Here is an 18,792-nt window from a genome sequence, read left to right as displayed (position 1 = left end):
ATCTGCGATTAAATAAGTTTAGTTTGTCTCTTTATTGATCACTGCCTCTCATATATTGATCTCTGTGATCCAACCCTTCTCCTTGGCCTTCCTTTTATCACAGATATCCTGATCTGCTGATCTGTCCTTTCTTGCAACAACAACTGTCTTGTAGGTGGGGGGTCTGAAAGAAACCAGACTCCCCCAATTATGTCTATGTTACTAAAAGGTGTGGCACCGTTAAAAAGGCACCTCTGCATCAGGGGAATGGGTGGTTCCTGGAACCTATGTGTAGTGGGACTCACTTCGAACCCTTGTGAAAAAGCATCTGATACCTTTGAAGAGCACCCCTAAGTGGTCTGTAGTGACAACGTTGAGAAGTAAGAGTCAAGAAAATAGTATCCTCGTTCTCTTCATGATAATCGTCCTCTCTTACCTTCAGGAAGGATATACATTGCTTCCATATAATGGAAATTCCACTTCTCCATATTACTTTACTTCGTCTATAATTTGTATTGCCTCTTCTTCGTACAAATGTTTTTGGGAGTTTGCTATTATGCATTAAGCAAAGGGCAGGTGGCTAGCAGAAGCTGCAGAGGAGGAAACTAAAATGGTCAACATGGGCTTATTTGATAATGTGGTTCATTGACAAACTGAACAAGCAGATGGTGTGGCAATTCTCTGCTTCAAAGTCATTGATGAGGTGGAGTTCTCCTTTGATGATGGATGGAACATTGATGAGTGCTGCGTCTTGGCAGCGAAGTGAACGCCACTGACAAGGGTGAGATTAATTCCTTTGCAGCCTTTTGAAGCTTTCGATGGCTTCTTCCCCAGAAGATGGGGCTTCCCTTAAAGCAAAATCAAAGCCAGGCAATACAGAACGGAGGCGGGATAAATGGCAATAAATGGACTCAAGATGAGAGTCAGTAACACATTTTCTTTAAATCACAAGGCATGGTTTAACCCCTACACTGCGGCGGCTATTCCGCCGCAGTGCTAAGGGGGCGGGGCGGAAGAGCGGCGGGCGCATGCTGGTGACGGAACCGCTCAGTCACCAGCGTCGGTTGCGCTGTGCTTATGGCGGAGCGGTTCCGTCATGGCCCCGCCCGCTCAATAGAACGCTCAGCGCAGGCGCGGAATTCGTGCCGCGCAGGAGCGTCGGGCGGACCATGACAGAACCGCTCCGTCATCAGCACAGCGCCACTGCAGCTGATGACGGAGCGGTTCCATCATCAGCATACAAGGGGTTAAAGAGGGATTGCTGTGGCTTTTATGGAGTGCCAGCCATGATTGCAACTGTAGCAGGTGTCTGTTATTGCTCCATTTACTCGAGTACCAGATTGTCCAGAGAGCTGCAACTTAAAACGAGGTTTTTAATGAATGCTTTGTCTGAGCTTGGAATGTTAATATAAGTTGAATCAAGGCCGCCATGAACCAGCCGTTTTAGCATCTGCAGCGGGGGTGGGGTTCTTTATGGGCCTATTCTGTCTGCAATTCGTCAGACAAAAGCTCATCAATAACCCTGGAATACAGCGTAAAAAACGAGAAAGCAGAAGAAAGTAAAAACAGCTGGGTAAAAAGAACTGGGAAAGAAAAAATGAACATTGGAAGGAAGAATGAAAAGATGGAAGAATTAATTAATGAGTGACCCACCGATGATCATGAAGCAACTACATGACAAACGTTGCAAACTGGATGAAGAACAACTTCCTGCAGCTGAATACAGACAAGGCGGAAGTACTGATCTTTGGCAACAACAGCAACACATGAAACGACTTCTGGTGGTCATCAGACCTAGAACCCGCACCTATTCTCTCCAACCACATTAGAAACCTTGGAATCATCATTGACAACAAGCTCACCATGCAAACTCATATCAACGCCTTCTCCGTTGCCAACTTTCTTACTCTACGCATGCTACGTAAGATCTACAAGTGTATACCCCTACACACCAGATGCACCGTGACACAAGCGCTCATCATCAGCAGACCTACAGCAACGCCCTCTACGCAGGAATCCCAGCACACTTCCTACAAAGACTATATAGAACACCTCAGCCAGACACATCCTCGGCCATCCCCGACAAACTCACATCACACCCCAACTCAGGCAATTCCACTGGCTCCCCGTACAGAAGAGATGACACATTAAGCTGCTGACCCATAGACACAAGGCTCTACATACAAAGGACCCGCCTCCATTAACCACCACCTGAATTTTCACCAACCGTCAACAAGACTACGCTCCGCCTCACTTTCACATACTCTCCGCATCTAACTGACGCAGAAGTGGAGAACGCTCTTTCTTCCACATCTCAGCAAAGCCTTGTAACAGCTTCTCCACGCACCTTCGGACCAACACCTCACTTCCGGAATTTCGAATGGCCCTCAAGACCTGGCTGTTTAAATAGGCCTCCCGAACCTGCAAGCACCTGGATACCCCATTGGGTGATCAGGCACGCTTTATAAATCCTGATTGAGTGGGTGGATGAATGAGTATGTGGTTAAATGAGTGAATGGCTAGGTGGATTTACATGTGAAAGGATGGCAGAGTAAAGGGATGGGTGGATGAGTGGCTGAAATAAATGAGTGAATGAATGCCAGTGGATGGATAGATGGCAGAGTGGATGGATGGATGATGGAAGAATGACAGTGTGGATGAACAGCAGAGTGGATCGATGGATAGTAGGGTAGATGGATGGACAGAGTGGATAGATGGAAGCAGGAGTGGATGGGGAGATGGATGAATGGGAGAGTGGATTAATGGATGGGTGGCAGAATTGATGGATGGGTGGATTGATGGAAGAGTGGATGGATGGCAGAACAGGTGGATGGAGGACAGAATTGATGGATGGGTGACATACTGTAGGCATGGATCGATGGCACAGTGTCTTGATGGCTATATGGCAGAGTGGATGGATGAATAAATAGCTGGATGGCAGAGTGGATGATGGGTGGCAGAGTGGATGGATGGTTGGCAGAGTGGATGGATGGTTGGCAGAGTGGATGGATGGCAGATGGATGGCAGAAATGATGGATGGCAGCGAAGATAGATGGATGGAAGAGAGTGGATGGATGGGAAAAGAATGAATGATGGATGAAATACTGAATGAATAGCAGAATGTAAAGGGGGGCTTGGCTCACTTGTTTTGCTTGCTTGGTAGCATCAGTTCTTTAGTTTACAGTGGGGGTTATTCTAATTTTGGGGCAACTCCCTTGTGTTGAATCATTAAAAAAGCTATTGCTCCAAAAGAGGATTCCCTTCACACAATGTGCAGCAGAAGCTAAGGTTAATATGATCTTAGGATAAGTAGCGTTCAGTGCTCAATAATCTCATTAGCTGCAAAAATAGCCAAACGTTGGATAGGCTGCAAAACAATACTGAGGCCTATTCACAAACTGCATTTTGTAGTTGTTTTACCAGTACTACAATAGTACTACTAAAGGACTGCAAAATGCTATTCAGAAACCTAAGAGTGTAAATCTCCACTTTTTCCTCTCTCGTCTTTTCTGAGCGGAGATCTTCATACATGTAAATTTCCAATTTAGTAGCAAATATGGGGAGGACAAGGGAGGAGTGGCTGGAAAAACTGGCATACTTACAACTTAGGGGTCTATTATAATAGCGGGCGGATCGCCACCACCCGTATGGCTGTGGCGATCCGCCCGCCATTCCCTACCGCCCACCTCCCATTCCCCCCACCATATTACGATGGAGGGGGGACCCTGGCGGACGGAAAGCCCGTCTGCCAGTGTTCTGCCCGTCAACAAGTCGACCGGGCGGCAAAGGGGCTGAATATGGTGGCGGTGTCTGCAAGACACCGCCATCCATATTACAATACAGGTGGAGACGTGCCTTTCCATGGCGGCGTTGCCGCCATAGAAAGGCATGCGGTTCCTGTATGTGAGGGCCCGTTGCGGGCCACCAGGGTGTTGGGAGGTGCACATCTGCATGCACAACATGGCAGGCACCACGCGGTGCCTGCCACGTTATGAATGCAAATGCACAAGGTGCCTCCACAGCATTGTGGCGGGCGGTGATGTGCGCCCTGCCCGCCACAATGTTGTGGATGGGGGATGCCATGGCCACCGTGGCGTGGCATCCTAATTGCCGGTGTGGGACCGCCGCACCACTGGCGGACGGTCCCAGCACTGCTAGGGTGGCAGGTGGGCGGACGGAAGTCTGCCCGCCATCCTAATAGACCCCTTAATGTTAGGGGTTTAGAGAGGAGTAAAGAAGCATTAGGGATGGTTATGTAGGGATTTAGGGAGCGACATGCAACCACCATTAAAAGAGTAAGCCCAATGCCATTCACAAACTACGCTTCTAAAGTTACTATAGCCAAAAAGCAACCCAATACAGAACTGCATAACTTTAGCTCAGATCTGGACCAAGTGCAGCATCACCCATAGCTGCCCACTGGTATTGCAACACCCTCCAATAGAAAATACCAATGGTATGGATTTAAAATAAAACTCCAAAGAAAATATTATTAAATTAAAATATTTGAAACAGTCAAAATGTAAGTACATGTATTTTAATCTTAAACATATTTAAAAATAAAACATTTATTATATAATTATAGAATATTTTGGCAAAACATTTTTGGGAATGTATAAATTAAGGTTACATTATTTTTATTAAAACATTTAAATTACGTTTAATTGATTCTATACAACACTTAATTTCTTTTTTTACTTTAAGTGGGTATTTATTGTTTAAACTATAGAAAATAATAGGCATTTAATATATTTAAATTAGATGTAATTCGAAAGTAAATTGTGCTATAGCATTTTGCTCTACATTTAAAATACATATAACATTAATTTACATTACTATTTAATGTAAAAATATTTTTACTATTTCTTTTTTATTTTTAGCAAAGCACACTTTAGTACTTTTCACTATACTTTACGATAGAGACTCTACAGTGAGGGTGGAAATTTCACTGTGGTAAAGTTACGTCAAAAATAAAAAGGTTTATTAAACTTTACTAATAACTGCTGAACATAAACTATGCTAAATATATATACACCATTGTCATCTATTTATTTTAAATGTAGAACAAAATCCTACAGAACTATTAATTTAATTTTGAATCAAATATTTAAATATAGTACATTAAAACGATTTTTCTAAAGTTAATTTACAAACTAAATTTCCACCTAAAGTAAAAATAAATTACACATTTTAAGATCAAATTATATTTATTTATATCTAACTATTTTAATTAATGTAACATTATGCCCTATGTTTTTTTTAAGTCTCTCCACCATTATTTTCTGTAGGAAGGCTTTGCCCTAGTAGTGATTCTCCATGTGTGGTGCTGGACTTACTGTTTCTTTTTTGGCAGTAGTAACTTACACTCATATATTTGGGGTGATATGTAAGTCTACACAGCTGAGTAACTTTTTAAAGATTTTGTGAATAGCCAACAGTAGTAAAGTTACTCAAAGTGTAAGAGTAATTACACATGTAAATTAAGTGAACACTAGCTTTGTGGACGGGTCTCGTATTGTAGTGTGTATGCATGTTCATACTGCTGTATTTCTTGTTTCCGGAGCATTTCAAACCAGTTGAGCGATTTTTTCAAGCACATGAATCAATAAAAGATCCAGTGCTATAGAAAAGCACTAATAAAACAAACATTAATGCTGCAATGCACCATTCAAACAGAATACATAACACAATGCATGCTACCATTTGCATAAACCCAACACAGAACCTGAATATGCTGACTCAAACAGTAGGAAAATGCAACAAGCATTTGCAATGCAATAGGTCTCGCATTTGCGAGAGTTTAAGCTATTACCATTGTAAATGGCAATGCCTTTTATTTATGTTTTAAAAATCAACACATAAATAAAAGGCATTGTCGTTTACAATGCCAACAGCTCAAACTCTCGCAAATGCAAGACCTATTGCATTGCAAATGCTCGTTTAATAATGCTTTGGCGCTACCTCTTTATTTACCAACCCAACTTGAATCAGTAAACAAATGGAAAAAACCCTGCTCATATTTTTAAACGAATGTATGTCTGATACACATGCCTACAAAATAACACACCCACTGCAGCTGCAATACAACCAATTTAGTTGTGTTTTCTCTTTGGTCACACAGCACAGAATCACTAAAAACAAATGTCAAAGCCAATAGTTCCCAAAGGCAAGGCAGATTAGATTTGCAAATGCTTGTTTGAAATGCCAATGTTACAAATCCTTGGCTTTCACATGGTGTTTTGCAGGCAAACTTGTGAAAAATGTCAATATTTTACGATCTGAGAAGTGTGTGCAAGAATTGTGTAAGTACACTTTAGTATATGTGTGATGCTTCTATGGGGCTTTTATGAGGATTAGGAGGTCCGGTGTTCGACCCCAGAGATAATTGTAGACAACTAACCACACACACACATCCCAGACACCACACACACACACATGCATGTACACACACAACACACACATGCACGCAAACACACACAAAACATGCAGGCACACACACACATGCAGGCACACACATACACAACACACACGCAAACACACAAAACACAACACATGCACACAACACACACACCTGCCTCCCAAGCCGTGCAAGCTACGGGCAGCAGACCCTGAAATAAGTAAACTTTGATGTTTCTAGTTATTTAAAATCATAACAACTTTGCTTAGTTTTAATCACTGTAAATGTCTGTGCTGAGTCAATGACGTCACAGTTGATCAATCCGTGCATACCCGGAGGAGTTGGAATATATTGTGGGGACCTGCCAGGACACCCTGTAAACTCTACGACTCTTAGTAATCCACCACAAGGCACAAAGACGGACAGATTGTGGACAAAGAGCATACAAAAATTCTACAAAGAAAAAACACTTATATTATGTGGCAGAAGCGGACACCTGTAACATACAATTTACACCTTAGTCGCATGCCCACCGCAATAGGTTTAAACAAGCATTTACAATACAACCCGCTAGTGAGCTGTGTGGGAGCGAGGACCGACCGCGGAGCTGCAGCAGAGGGGTCGGGCGGGAACGAAGAGGGGTCGGACGAGGGGCGGGTGCTTAACATCGGCTGAACTCGAGGCAGGCAGGAAGCAGCCCCGGGCTCCGCCTCCGCTGGCTCCACACGAGCAGACCTCGGAAGCACTGCTCTGTTGAGGCGGAGGATAAACAACGGGGCGCGGGCATCTGACAACATGCACACAGAAGGGACCGCTACACTCCTGGGTGCTCCATGCACCCCGCTCATGAGCTGTGTGGGAGCGAGGGCCGACCGCGGAGCTGCAGCAGAGGGGTCGGGCGGGAACGAAGAGGGGTCGGATGGGGGCCGGGTGCTTAACAGCGGCTCGAGGCAGGCAGGAAGGAGACCTCGGAAGCACTGCTCTGTTGAGGCGGAGGATAAAAAAACGGGGCGAGGGCATCTGACAACACGCCCACGCATCTAACAGAGCGGTAAGTGGCTGGGGCTGTTTTGCACAGGTTACAAGACTTACATGTTGAATGCTGTGTTTACATGTGCACTAAAAGCATGAGGCGAAAGTGAAACTGCATGCTGGTTTGCCTGGGAGATGTGCGCATGCCTGTACGTGCGCGTCCACAGACCCCAATCGCCTGCACGTGCCCCGGTCTGTAACACTTGAGAGCCAAGTCGCTGACAATAATTCTCGCTGGCGACAGCGCTTCGCGCTGCGCCGCCAGGTGCGAGACCTAATAAGTCTCGCTGGCGACAGCACGATGCATGGGGTCCGGGCTGCTCTCTCACTCGATTACTGCAGCTGTCAATCATCGACCGGCGTGGCACCAAGGGGGCCGAGAAGAAATCCGGATGTCACCATTGTGCACGTTTGCTGATGGAGGCACGAGTGATTGTTGTAGCAGGAAGCCAGGAGTCTGAAGACACGGTGGGGCGCTAGCCCATATAACTGCATTCCCATGGCAAGCCTCACAGGTACTGACAGTGATAAGAGTTTTTTAGGGGCAGCGCGATCAGCTGCCTGCGAGTTGGTGTCTGGGCTCAGTAATTTCTGTCAAGCTTGCCTGGTAATTCGGTAGTAGTATTAAGCCGGAGCCGCAAGAGGTGCTTGTGCCATGCTCCTTCCTCTGCAGCATCCCCGCTGTGCTGCTGTCCCTTGGCACTCTCCTTTCCCTGTGGTCACGCCCTGCTCATACAATGGGGTCCAGGAAACTAAAAGCTGCCAGTAAGTTGTTTTTGAGTTCTCAGAAGGACCTGTTTTTTGATTGCGTGGGAAGTGCTGGGTGGATAGATAGCCATGCAAATGGTTAATAATAATAGTGGGTGGCTGCACACCGGACGGGTCCCGGGGTCAGTGCTCAGCTATTGATTTAATACTCAGCGCAAGCCCTGTCGGATAAGCGTGTTGCTACTGTAACCACAGAGGTTGAAGACATAATTTCAGTAGATGTTTTTGAAATATGTATGGGGACGATTTCGGCTTTTAGAGTATAATGGAAATTTTCCTGGGTTGTCATTATCTGCGAGCAAAGATAGAGCGGCTGAAACACAAAATCTGCTTTAATTCAGAGTATGAAGACAAGTATTGCTAATGCACACGCAGCAATTGCTCAGGTACAAGCTTTCAGATGTGCTGCGCTACTGGCTCCACTGAGGGAGAAGCTTATATTTGCTTTTGTGTCTGCTATTTATTTTCCAGTCACGCTTGCAAATTTGTAATTTTGAGTATAACGTTGAATTTAAAAGTACAATTCTTCCAGGCAGCTGGTCACATCTTACAAAAAGTTAAAGGCCGTTGCCTTTAACGTTCAATTCAGAAAACCCGACCCATACCATTAAACTTAACCATAGGCTACATTAGTGTTTGTGGCTCTTTCTGCACGTCTTTCCTTCCAAAACTGCAAACTTACCATGCGACAGGCCCGTCTGTTTCTAGTCCTTTGCAGCAGTTCTAAGATCTTAGAATTTCTCGTTGCTTAAATGAGTGTTATTTATGATATTTATGTGTTTCTTTTCTCTTAATTGCTAGATTTTGCTTGCGAGAACATGCCACTCATAGTTGTTGAAATGTTACTCATAATTACATTGAAATTATGAACATGTCACACATAGCAATCCAAAACCTTGGCAGCTATGCTCCCTATATAAGCAAAATACACTGCAGTTACAACTGACGCCAGTCGATAACTTCACTAAAGCATGTGTAACACGAACAAACATTAGCAGGTTGTGCATACTTAAATGCAAAATTTGCTGAAACCCAACAAATGTATACCGTATTAGCAGCAGCAGAGTAAGCACTATTTAATATATTATATAAAATAACAGTCACAGTAAAATTTAAGCAGTACTTATCAGCCGGCAGTAGAAGAAATTACAGACAGCGCTAGTGAATGCTGTTTTGAAGCGCACAGCAAACAATAGCAATTTTGGCTCCAAGTATTGTTACCAGCAAGAAAAATAAATGGAGTTTGTGCATGCTGTCTGATGCGTACGGTAACAAGAGTAATTTTGGCAATAAGCATTGTCGCTTTTTTTAATAAATGTAAACAGAGAAAGACGATAACGCAATAATAAATGATGTACATATAAGAATGCATTTGTTTTTGTATGTTAATAGCATGACACACTGTTTAAGGAAGAAGCAGTATTATAGTGCTGTACTATGTATTGTGGTATATATTATAGCTAGAAGCTTATAGTATAATAGCAGAGATTATAAATATATAACCAGTGTGGAGTGGACGAAAGCAGCAGAAATTACGGGCAACACTAGTACGATGTTTCGAAGCGTACAGTAAATAAGAGGCGTACAGTAAATAAGAGTAATCTAGTAGTAAGCATTGTGTGTGTGCAGTAAGAGAATTTAGAGACGGCACTAACGGAGGCTGTTCTAAAGCATACGATAAACAAGAGTGATTTGGCAGTAAGCATTGTGAGTAGCAGGGAAATTAGAGACGGCACTAGCAAAACAATCCTAAAACATGCCGCCCTAATGATCGCGTGCCGTTGACCTTTATGCTTAATGAACGCGTGGCAGTGGCGCCAGTGAGACGCCCGATCACGAAACAAAGTAATTATAACAGCATGCCGACAGGTGCCCCACGCCGCTAAATGATAGCACGTCTTCCGGAGAGAAGCATTCAACTCTAATTAACGCGCAGCAGCTGTTCACAGTTTCTGGGAAGCGCGTCTTAGAAGCGCGTTCACAGACCACTATCTGCTTGTGCACCGGTCTGTACCACTTGGGCGGCAACACAACCACAATAAGTCTCGCTGGCGACAGCGCTTCACGCTGCAACGCCAGGCGAGACCTAAAAATTGCACACAGAAAATTACACCAGCAATTGGCTACATCAGGGGTCAACAAACCCTGCATGTCCCTTTCCGCCAGCCTTTTCAATGGCGGGTTCACTGCCATGAAAGTGGCAGCATAAAGTAACATCGTAATGCCTATGGCGTGCCAATTGTAGTAATTACTCTTCTTCCAATGGACCGTCCGTGCGCAATGTCTGAAGGGGCCCCTGGACCACTCTGGAAACACTGCGGGGGCTAATGTTACACCACTGCTTGCTACACGTGGCATTAAAATATAAGCGCAACAGGCTTCTTTCGTCATAGGCAACATACATACATTGGAACAGACAGGATCGTTGGGTGAATAACAGCTGCAAGAGGAGGCAGATGATCAGGGAGTACAAAGATGTTCCCTCATGCACACACAAAACTCTACTAGTTTGCATGACATGTGCATCGCTGTTTTACAACCCGCAGCAGGAGAAGCAGGTCTTGGAAAGTCCCCAAGATTGATGCATATGCTACAAAGTCCTGTCTGTACACTGCACCTCACTGTCAGACGTGTTTGAACTTTGGAGTTCATCCAAAAATTTGGATGAAATAAATAATGTTGCATACTGGGGGGGGGGACCCCTAATTTTGTACAAAAATATATGTTACTATTCCTGAATTACGCTTTTGTTCACCTTCTGATAAACACAATTTTCAGGAAACATGCATGTAACATCTGCTAATCTTGAAAGTGGAGATTTTTATACAGAAAGGACGACAATTATATATTTAACTACTAATGTGCATTGGTTATTTTCCCGAAGTCCTCAGCTGACATCGTGTCTTATCACCGGAGACACAGTCAACTAATGAGGCATTTGCATTAGCTCTTAAAGGCGATGAAAGAACATATATATTGTACTTGAAATTGTTTTGATTTGACGTTCAAGCGGCTAGGTGTGCTCCAGCTCTTGAGTGTGATCGTCCCAGGGACACTGCTGCACTGCAGCCCAAACGTGTCAGATAATGGGTCAGTCTCAGTTTTCTCAGGGGAAAGGTCTTGCCTACAGTGCCAGTTTCAAAGGTCTGCTTGGTGAGACCAAGTGACAGTGACTCACCCAGGCCTGCTGAAGACAAACTGGGGCCACGAACACCAGCAACATGTGGTCTGTGAGTAAATTATGTACCAGAATCTGTGCCCACTCCGGTTCTCCTCACTCTTGTGGTAGATAGATTTATTCTTCATGCTTCTTTTTCAACATGGGAACACATTAATTACCATAACACTCCATCAGTGCAACATGCTTGCACAGACGTGGACAAAAGCCAGGTGGATCTTCTTCAGGTGAAAAACTGTGTTAAACGGTCAGATCTTGCTCCATTATTTTTAAACCAATACAATAGTTTCTAGAGGTGGATGGAAGATAGTACAAAGACAGTTCAGGAGAACATATCGAATCAAGCAAAACTTAAAAGTGAAACAATACATTAATAAAATCGAAATTATAATGAAAGAAACAGATGGAGATAGAAATAGAAGGACATGGGATTCCCGCAAGAGGGGCAAGGAGACAGGATGCAAAACTAACTACTCTACTAAAAAAAAGAGAGTTGATAGTCTTTTGGATTCCCGGTGCAAGCTAGTTTGGGATAGAGAGGGATTGTCAATCATTAAAAGTGCTGCACTGGCATTGCAGTGATTTTGAACTTTTAATTTAAGGTCGCAATCTTGAAATAAAACGTCCAACGAACTCACATAAAAAATCACCAACAAAGCGCATAAAATTACGGATGATGATGTAAGGAAGGGGCAATCCCATTACAAAGGTTATCCTAAGACTGACTCCATGTCATCAGGAAAGTTGTCTTCCTAGTTCTGGACAACTATTTAATTGCCTTTCATGTTCAGGGAGTTGCAGACGTGCTATAATTCTCCTGAATTTACTGAATTACAATGGCTTGGAATAGGACAGTTCAAAACAAAAAGTTGGTTTCACTGGTGACTTGATGTTATCCCCTCTTTGACTGAATTCCACTTATTTAAGACTGTAAGGAGTAAGTGAGTAAAACCAATGCTTGCAATTCCTGCCCGAGGAAAAGTTGTGATTATAAGTTCATTCATATTTCTTTGCATTTTGAGTTAGATTCTTTTGCTTTTCATCTAGGAAATGTAAGAAACTACATACAGTAAAAACATTTTTTTTTTTAAAAATACAACTGTGTGAATTATTTTCACACCTGACTGGGGGCAAGTGAGGATCTTTAGATTTGAAACCCATGTCTCTTGCCACATGTCGAATCCATGCGGAGTATAAAGCAATGGCGAAGTCACAAGCCTTGCGACACAGAGCAGCAAAATAAATTCACAGATAAGACCATGTCAGCATTTGAGCAGTCTCTCATAACAAAACACGTGCCCCCACTCCACAACTCGCGGCCTTCCACAAGACAGCAGGAAGCACCCACCTCCAACTCCTCCATGGTGACGATGCCATCGTGGTTGGCGTCAATCACCTCCTCAAACTCCTTTTTGCGGTCTTTAACCCAATCATCGTCAATGTCTTGTGCCTGCTGATTCTCCACTGTGCCGACAGGCAAAGAAATGAACTCAGACTTGGTGAGCTTCTTATCGCCATCCTGGTCTGTTGAAAAGAGTCAAAACATGAACACAATGAACAAAGCTAACTCCGCTAGAGTTTTGCTTATAGTTTTAATCATGATGATGGCACCCACAGAAGAAGGGCTAATCTTGGATATTCAAAACTGAGGAAGCATGGTCAAGTCCTTGAATACTAACTTGTTTTTCACTTCTATCATGTATAAGCATTGTAAATAACAAACACTGCACAGACCTGTTTAACAGTACTTATCACAGAGGTAACAGTTAAGTGAGAGATAGAAAATGTGGGGACTAATAAAACTTGGGCAGCACTGGGATCTAAAGTTGAGTTTGATGTGGAATACAATGGTTATTTCACCTTTAAGCTGTTATAGGTCCATAATGAGGGGCTGGTGGAAGGTTTGATCACACGTCTATTAAATAAGTGTTGTTGGTACTGTTAATTTATGTGTTTCATGTATAGCACTTTAATTTAGAAATGTGGACTGTAATATGCTACGAACATTTAGCTGGGTGAGTGGCAAAATATATTGCAAAAAATGTACTTGTATATCTCAGAGGCTTTCTTTCTGTACTAAAATGTTTGTAAAGTGTTTTTAATAATGGATATGGCACCAAATTGCATTGGTGGGGAAGTCTACCAGCCCAAAAGGCTTTTAGACTTTGGTTTTGGGACCAATTCAATCTTTGGGTTGAATTACTATGCAAGCTTCACATGAATGGAGTAATTTCAGCAGAAATACCGAATGAAACGGTTACAAGAGAAGATTGGCCATTATCAACGTTAGTGTTCACAATAGCCTATCATCAGCCCAGATCCATTCTCAATAAAGGATTTAGGTTTCATAGAGTTCAATGCAAAGTTTTCCTATACACAAGCGACTTCCTAGCATGGAACAAATCAAGTAGAAGTTGTTTACTGAGTTAGTGGCATTTTAGGACATTGTCCTATTTTTCTCAAAGTTCCTACAATGAGGAAAAAGTCAGCACCCTATCGGTGTTGATCTAGGATATACATAAGTTGATAGGCTTACCCTTATAAATGTCCATTTAGAGTTTTAAACATCTTTGTAAAGGGTTACACAGAGAAAGGAAGGCGGTGATGATCTGCAAAGTAGAAAGGAAGCTGCAGGGATTGGTGAAACTAGAAAATATTCAGATTAAAGTCCCTTTATCACTAATGGCAACATGATTATTGTCTTAGATGATAGTCCTGCCCCAATTATTGTACTGTTGTATATGGGTCCAAACCCCATCCACTATCAAGAATAAAGCCCCAATTCCAAATTATTTGATTATGCTGTTCAATCCCAGTACAAGGTACCGTGATTTTTCTATGGGCTCACAAATATGCAACTCTTTAGTCCATTTACCTTGTGGAATGATCAGAAAAGAATGTTAGCTCTTGTAAAATCATTACAAATGGTATGTGAGAAAGAGAAAAATGAAGATTTCAAGGAACTGGTTATGTTTTTTTCCACATTCATTCCAGTGGAAGGTAACCATTCGGTTTCCTGGCAATGCATTATCATGGGTTATCGATTATCAAACGGCGGGCACAGGCTATCTAGGTACTTGTTTATTAAAATGCAATTTATTGGTTTTGCACCATTTTCTAAATTAGGGGCTGCTAGTAGGTCAGAATTCTTGGTACATGGAGGGTAGGCCTTTGAAGTGTATTGCAGATTTTTTCTTACTATCTTGGAAGAACATGTGATGAATAACAAAATTAAATTGCTTGGCATGGGAGGAAGTTGCACTGCATAGTCACATGAAGCTGCAAGACCTTTTTCCTTGCTAGATATCGATTTGTTTTACTGAGATATCAGATGCCGAGCTGAGTTTTTAGAATGCTTACCAAGAAAGTACCCTATATTAACTCTGCCAAAGTAGTGCATTTTCAAGAGTCTCACTAGAGGACACATTGCTCCAACTATAATCCACAACATGGAACAGTTCAAGGCACGGTTGTGTCAAAGAGAGCAATGAACTGGTTATTACAGATGTTGGAACTGTAAGGTTGTCTACACTTGGGGGGGGGGGGGATGGAATAAATATAAGGCTTTCTGGAATGTAATGTTACAGCTATCCTTCAATGATGCCTACTGGGATCCCAACCTAAAAATAAGTATTGTTCAAAACCATTGTATCCAGAAGGGGAGCAAAGGGACTGGTCTTGTCTAAACAGAAAACTGCAATACAATTAATGCCCTGGTGCCTCGTTCAGCCTGTTTAACGAAGTGTGATAGAGACAAGTGGTCATTTGGCCAAGAGGAACCTGGGAAATCAGATAGATGGGTATCATTGGTCTAGTGTGGGATAAGCCACAACATAAGCGGATAAAAGACTGAATAGGTACTGCTTGAACAGGTACTGGCTGAAAATAAGATGCAATATAATGGCTTGACTAGTGGGACAAACAGTGTTTGTTGTCTCTGGAAAGGAATAACAGATCAAACTTTTCTTTGATTGTAGTATTAGTAAAGTGATGATGTAAATCACTAAACTCTTGTCCGTTTGACATTTACTTATTAATTTACATCAAATATTTTTTTTTGTCATGATGGTTTATATAATCTCATCTATATGAAAATGTCATGGTATTGAGTAGTATTCCCCGATGTTCTTGATTTAACTAAAAAATGATGGTTTGCAAGTAAAGTTTTTTTCAGTTTCAATTAATAACACGACAATAAAATAAAAAACAAGAACCCAGTACGTTTACAAATAAAATCAAAACTGCAAACAAATGTAATAGAGATAAAATAAAAAAAAATAATGAGTCATAAAATAAGTCCCCCTTCTCAGTCCACAGGTTTCTGTCCCTCACATTTTCCATTATATTTTAGCAGTATGCGTCATGAATTACTTGTAAAAATGGAATTACATTAAATGACATTTTGTTATAAGGAGCTTTTTGAAAATGCTAAGTGTTAAAACATTAGAATGTCCTCCATATTGTTTGAAGATTGTGAGTATTTCACACTTACAAATCAACGCTTTTTTATTTTCAAAATATATGTACATGATGAGTAGTTTCAAAGGTATCTTGAAATAAACTGGAAGTTTCTTTTGAGATGTTTGCCTTACCAACCACAAGTTCGTTGCCACCTGCCTTACTTTGAAACACAGAATTCGGCATCTCATGGAACTAGCTGCAACTACCTGTGGATATTATGAAGGGTCTATTCCTACAAACAAAATAGGAATATGATAATGGTGATTTAAACAAGATAAATGCTATCTCCTCCAAATACCGTATACCATCCATTTTCTTCCAAATACGTTAAGCTCTGAAATAGTAGCCAGCTGCTTTTTTTAAATATAAAACATGCACAACAAAGTATCTGCTCTACCAAATCAAAAACAGAAACATTTACCACTTATACTTTGGTTTGTGAAGTCTTGAGGCCGCATTCTAAGTGAGAGGAATTTAAAAGTGCACACGCTAACTTAAATGCAACATCGGCAGGTGCTTCTAATCAAGGCAAGGACAGTTTTAAACGTATTGCTTGTATGTATACTTAGAATTTTAAATAATACTTTCGAGAACCTACATCTCAAAAAATAAAAAACGATCTCCAGGAAGTTTGAATTTAAACTCATGTCATGGAGTTTAGGGATGCAATGCACTCATTGTTTGCCGCGTTGGACCCCGACCAAGCTAATTCTTATAAATCCTCCAACTGCAGCAATCCCTCTTACTAATGTAAGACTAGTGAGGGTTCTAGGTAAGTACATAATCACAGATTACACTACATAGACATTTGTTTGATAACAATAGGTCTGAATCCATCAATGTATCATTTACATTCCTAATTACAGGGCTATTTATTTGGATTTCTGTTGATTAATATTTATCTTCTTTACACAACAGTAAGCCTACTAGATATTTATAATAATTTGCAATCCCCGTGATGTGAAGACCAATAGAATGGTGTGGTCTGTAACTGTTTAAACTAGAACAGGGACCTGCAATCCGTCTATAGGGGTGGGGTGACTTTTCATTCTCTAATACATTGAAAAGACCGGACAAATAGAATTTCCACTAACAAGCAATCAATCAAGCAATCAGGGAATTGTAAGCGCGCTACTCACCCGTGAGGGTCTCAAGGTGCTGAGGGTGGGGGTCCGCACATCTGTTGAGCTGAAGAGCCAGGTCTTGCCTGCAATGTGAAAGAAGGATCTTCTGCCTGCTCTGGCTCTGTGGATGCGCAGAGTTTCGGCCAGTAAGAGGTTGGAAGATCGGAGGTTTCTTTTGGGTACGTGGAAGTTGATTCTGTCGTTGAGGTATTTGGGTGCGATGTTGTGTAGGCACTTGTAGGAGTGAGTAGGAATTTTGAAAGTGATTCTTTTCTCCACGGGCAGTCAGTGGAGACGTAGGTGTTGGCTGATGTTTTCGTGTAGGGGGATGCCAAGGACAAGTCTGGCGGCGGTGTTCTGTATTGTCTGGAGTTTAAGGAGTAGGGACTTGTTGATGCCGGCGTAGTGTGTTTCCATGGCCCAGTCTGCTGGTGATGAGTGCATGGGTGACTGTCTTCATTGACTCAGGGGGGATCCACAAGAATGTCTTGCGGAGGTTGTTGAAGCAGCTAGAGGTGACGGCGTTGATCTGTCGGTTCATGGTGAGTGATGAGTCGAGTACGATGCAGAGGTTCTGGGCGCGGTCTGAGGGGGTAGGTGGGCTTCCGAGGGCAGTCGGCCACCAGGGGCTGTCCCATGCAGAAGAGGTGGTACCAAGGACGAGGACTTCTGTCTTCTCGGCATGGAGCTTCAGGCAGCTGTTGGTCATCCAGACTGCAAAGTCTTGCATTCTTTCTGGAAGTTGAGGGGGGCAGGGTTCGTTGCCCCCCCCCCCCGAGTGGATGGTTTCATGGTCGAGGCGGTGTCTTCGACCGTGATTGGTGTCCAGTTGGAGATGGTGGGCTGGCTGGTGTTTCTGGTGGCGGGGGAAGCCTGTGGTGCCTGGTGAACGGTCGATTAAGTTGTCGTAGCGGTTTTTGATCTTGAAGTGGAAATAGGCTCCAAGCTTGTCGCAGAGGTCTTGGGATGGGGTGATGTCTGTGGCTCTGCTGCGTGGGTTGGTGAATTCTTGAATGACAGTGAAAAGTTCCTTGGAGTTGGTCAGGATTTTGTTGTGGTTGAAGTTCCTCTCTTGGTGGCTCTGATCTGGTTCTGGTAGTCCATTATGGCGTCCTTGTATGTGGTGTGGTTTTCTTTGTTGTCTCTGTGTTTCTCCAGTTCTTCGCCAGGCGTCTGCAGGTGCGTCTGGCTTCTTGGAGAGCGGTGGTGAACCAGGTGGCTTTTCTGGGGCGTTGTCTGTCGGGTTGCATAGCGGGGCAATCGAGTCTGCGAAGATGGAGACCTAGGTTTGGAGTTCTCTGGCTGCGTGGTTTGCGTCAGGTGACCAGGAGTGGTTGTCTCGGGTGAGGGTGGAGTTAAGTTGCTAGTTGGTAACCTTGTTCCAGTTCCTTCGTGGTGGCATGGGGCTGGTTTGGGTGCTTTTGGTTTGTTGATGGCGAAGTGTAGGCAGTGGTGGTCGGTCCATGGTGGCTGCGTTGTGTGGCTGAATTGGACGCCGTTTCCTGCCGCGAAGATGGGGTCGAGGGTGTGCCCTGCTCTGTGGGTCGGTGTGTTGACAAGTTGTTTACGTATGATTCTGGCGAAGTGGTCACAAAGGATAGTGGAGTTGGGGTGGCTGGGGTTGTCGAGGTGGAAGTTCAGGTCTCCAATGAGTATGTAGTTTGTTGAGGCGATGGCGTGGGGAGCGATGAAGTGGGTGATGGTGGTGGCGTAGGGTGTTCGGGCCGGGGACTGTAGACGAGGGTTCCTCAGAGTGTGGCTTTGGGGGTGGTCTAGATCTGAAAGTGCAGGTGTTCGGCAGAGGGGAAGGTTTCGCTGGAGGTGGTGAGGCGGAGGGCACTCTTGTGAGCGAT

General features: G+C 43.2%; 1 protein-coding gene across 3 annotated transcripts in view; it reads right to left on the bottom strand.

Moving 5' to 3' along the window:
- The window catches only part of SDF4 (stromal cell derived factor 4), a 177,329-nt gene that overhangs the window by 12,413 nt on the left and 146,124 nt on the right, over window positions 1-18,792 (bottom strand). For all 3 annotated transcript variants that reach the window (XM_086921466.1, XM_086921468.1, XM_086921469.1), the window contains exon 6: window positions 12,703-12,878. In XM_086921466.1, coding sequence (XP_086777592.1) covers window positions 12,703-12,878 — 176 coding nt within the window. The remainder of the gene's footprint in view (window positions 1-12,702; window positions 12,879-18,792) is intronic.

Source organism: Lissotriton vulgaris, chromosome 5 (genome assembly GCF_964263255.1).
Source record: "Lissotriton vulgaris chromosome 5, aLisVul1.2, whole genome shotgun sequence".
Classification (NCBI taxonomy): domain Eukaryota; kingdom Metazoa; phylum Chordata; class Amphibia; order Caudata; family Salamandridae; genus Lissotriton; species Lissotriton vulgaris.
Note: the sequence above shows the minus strand (reverse complement) of the source record. Positions and strands in the feature narration are given on the sequence as shown.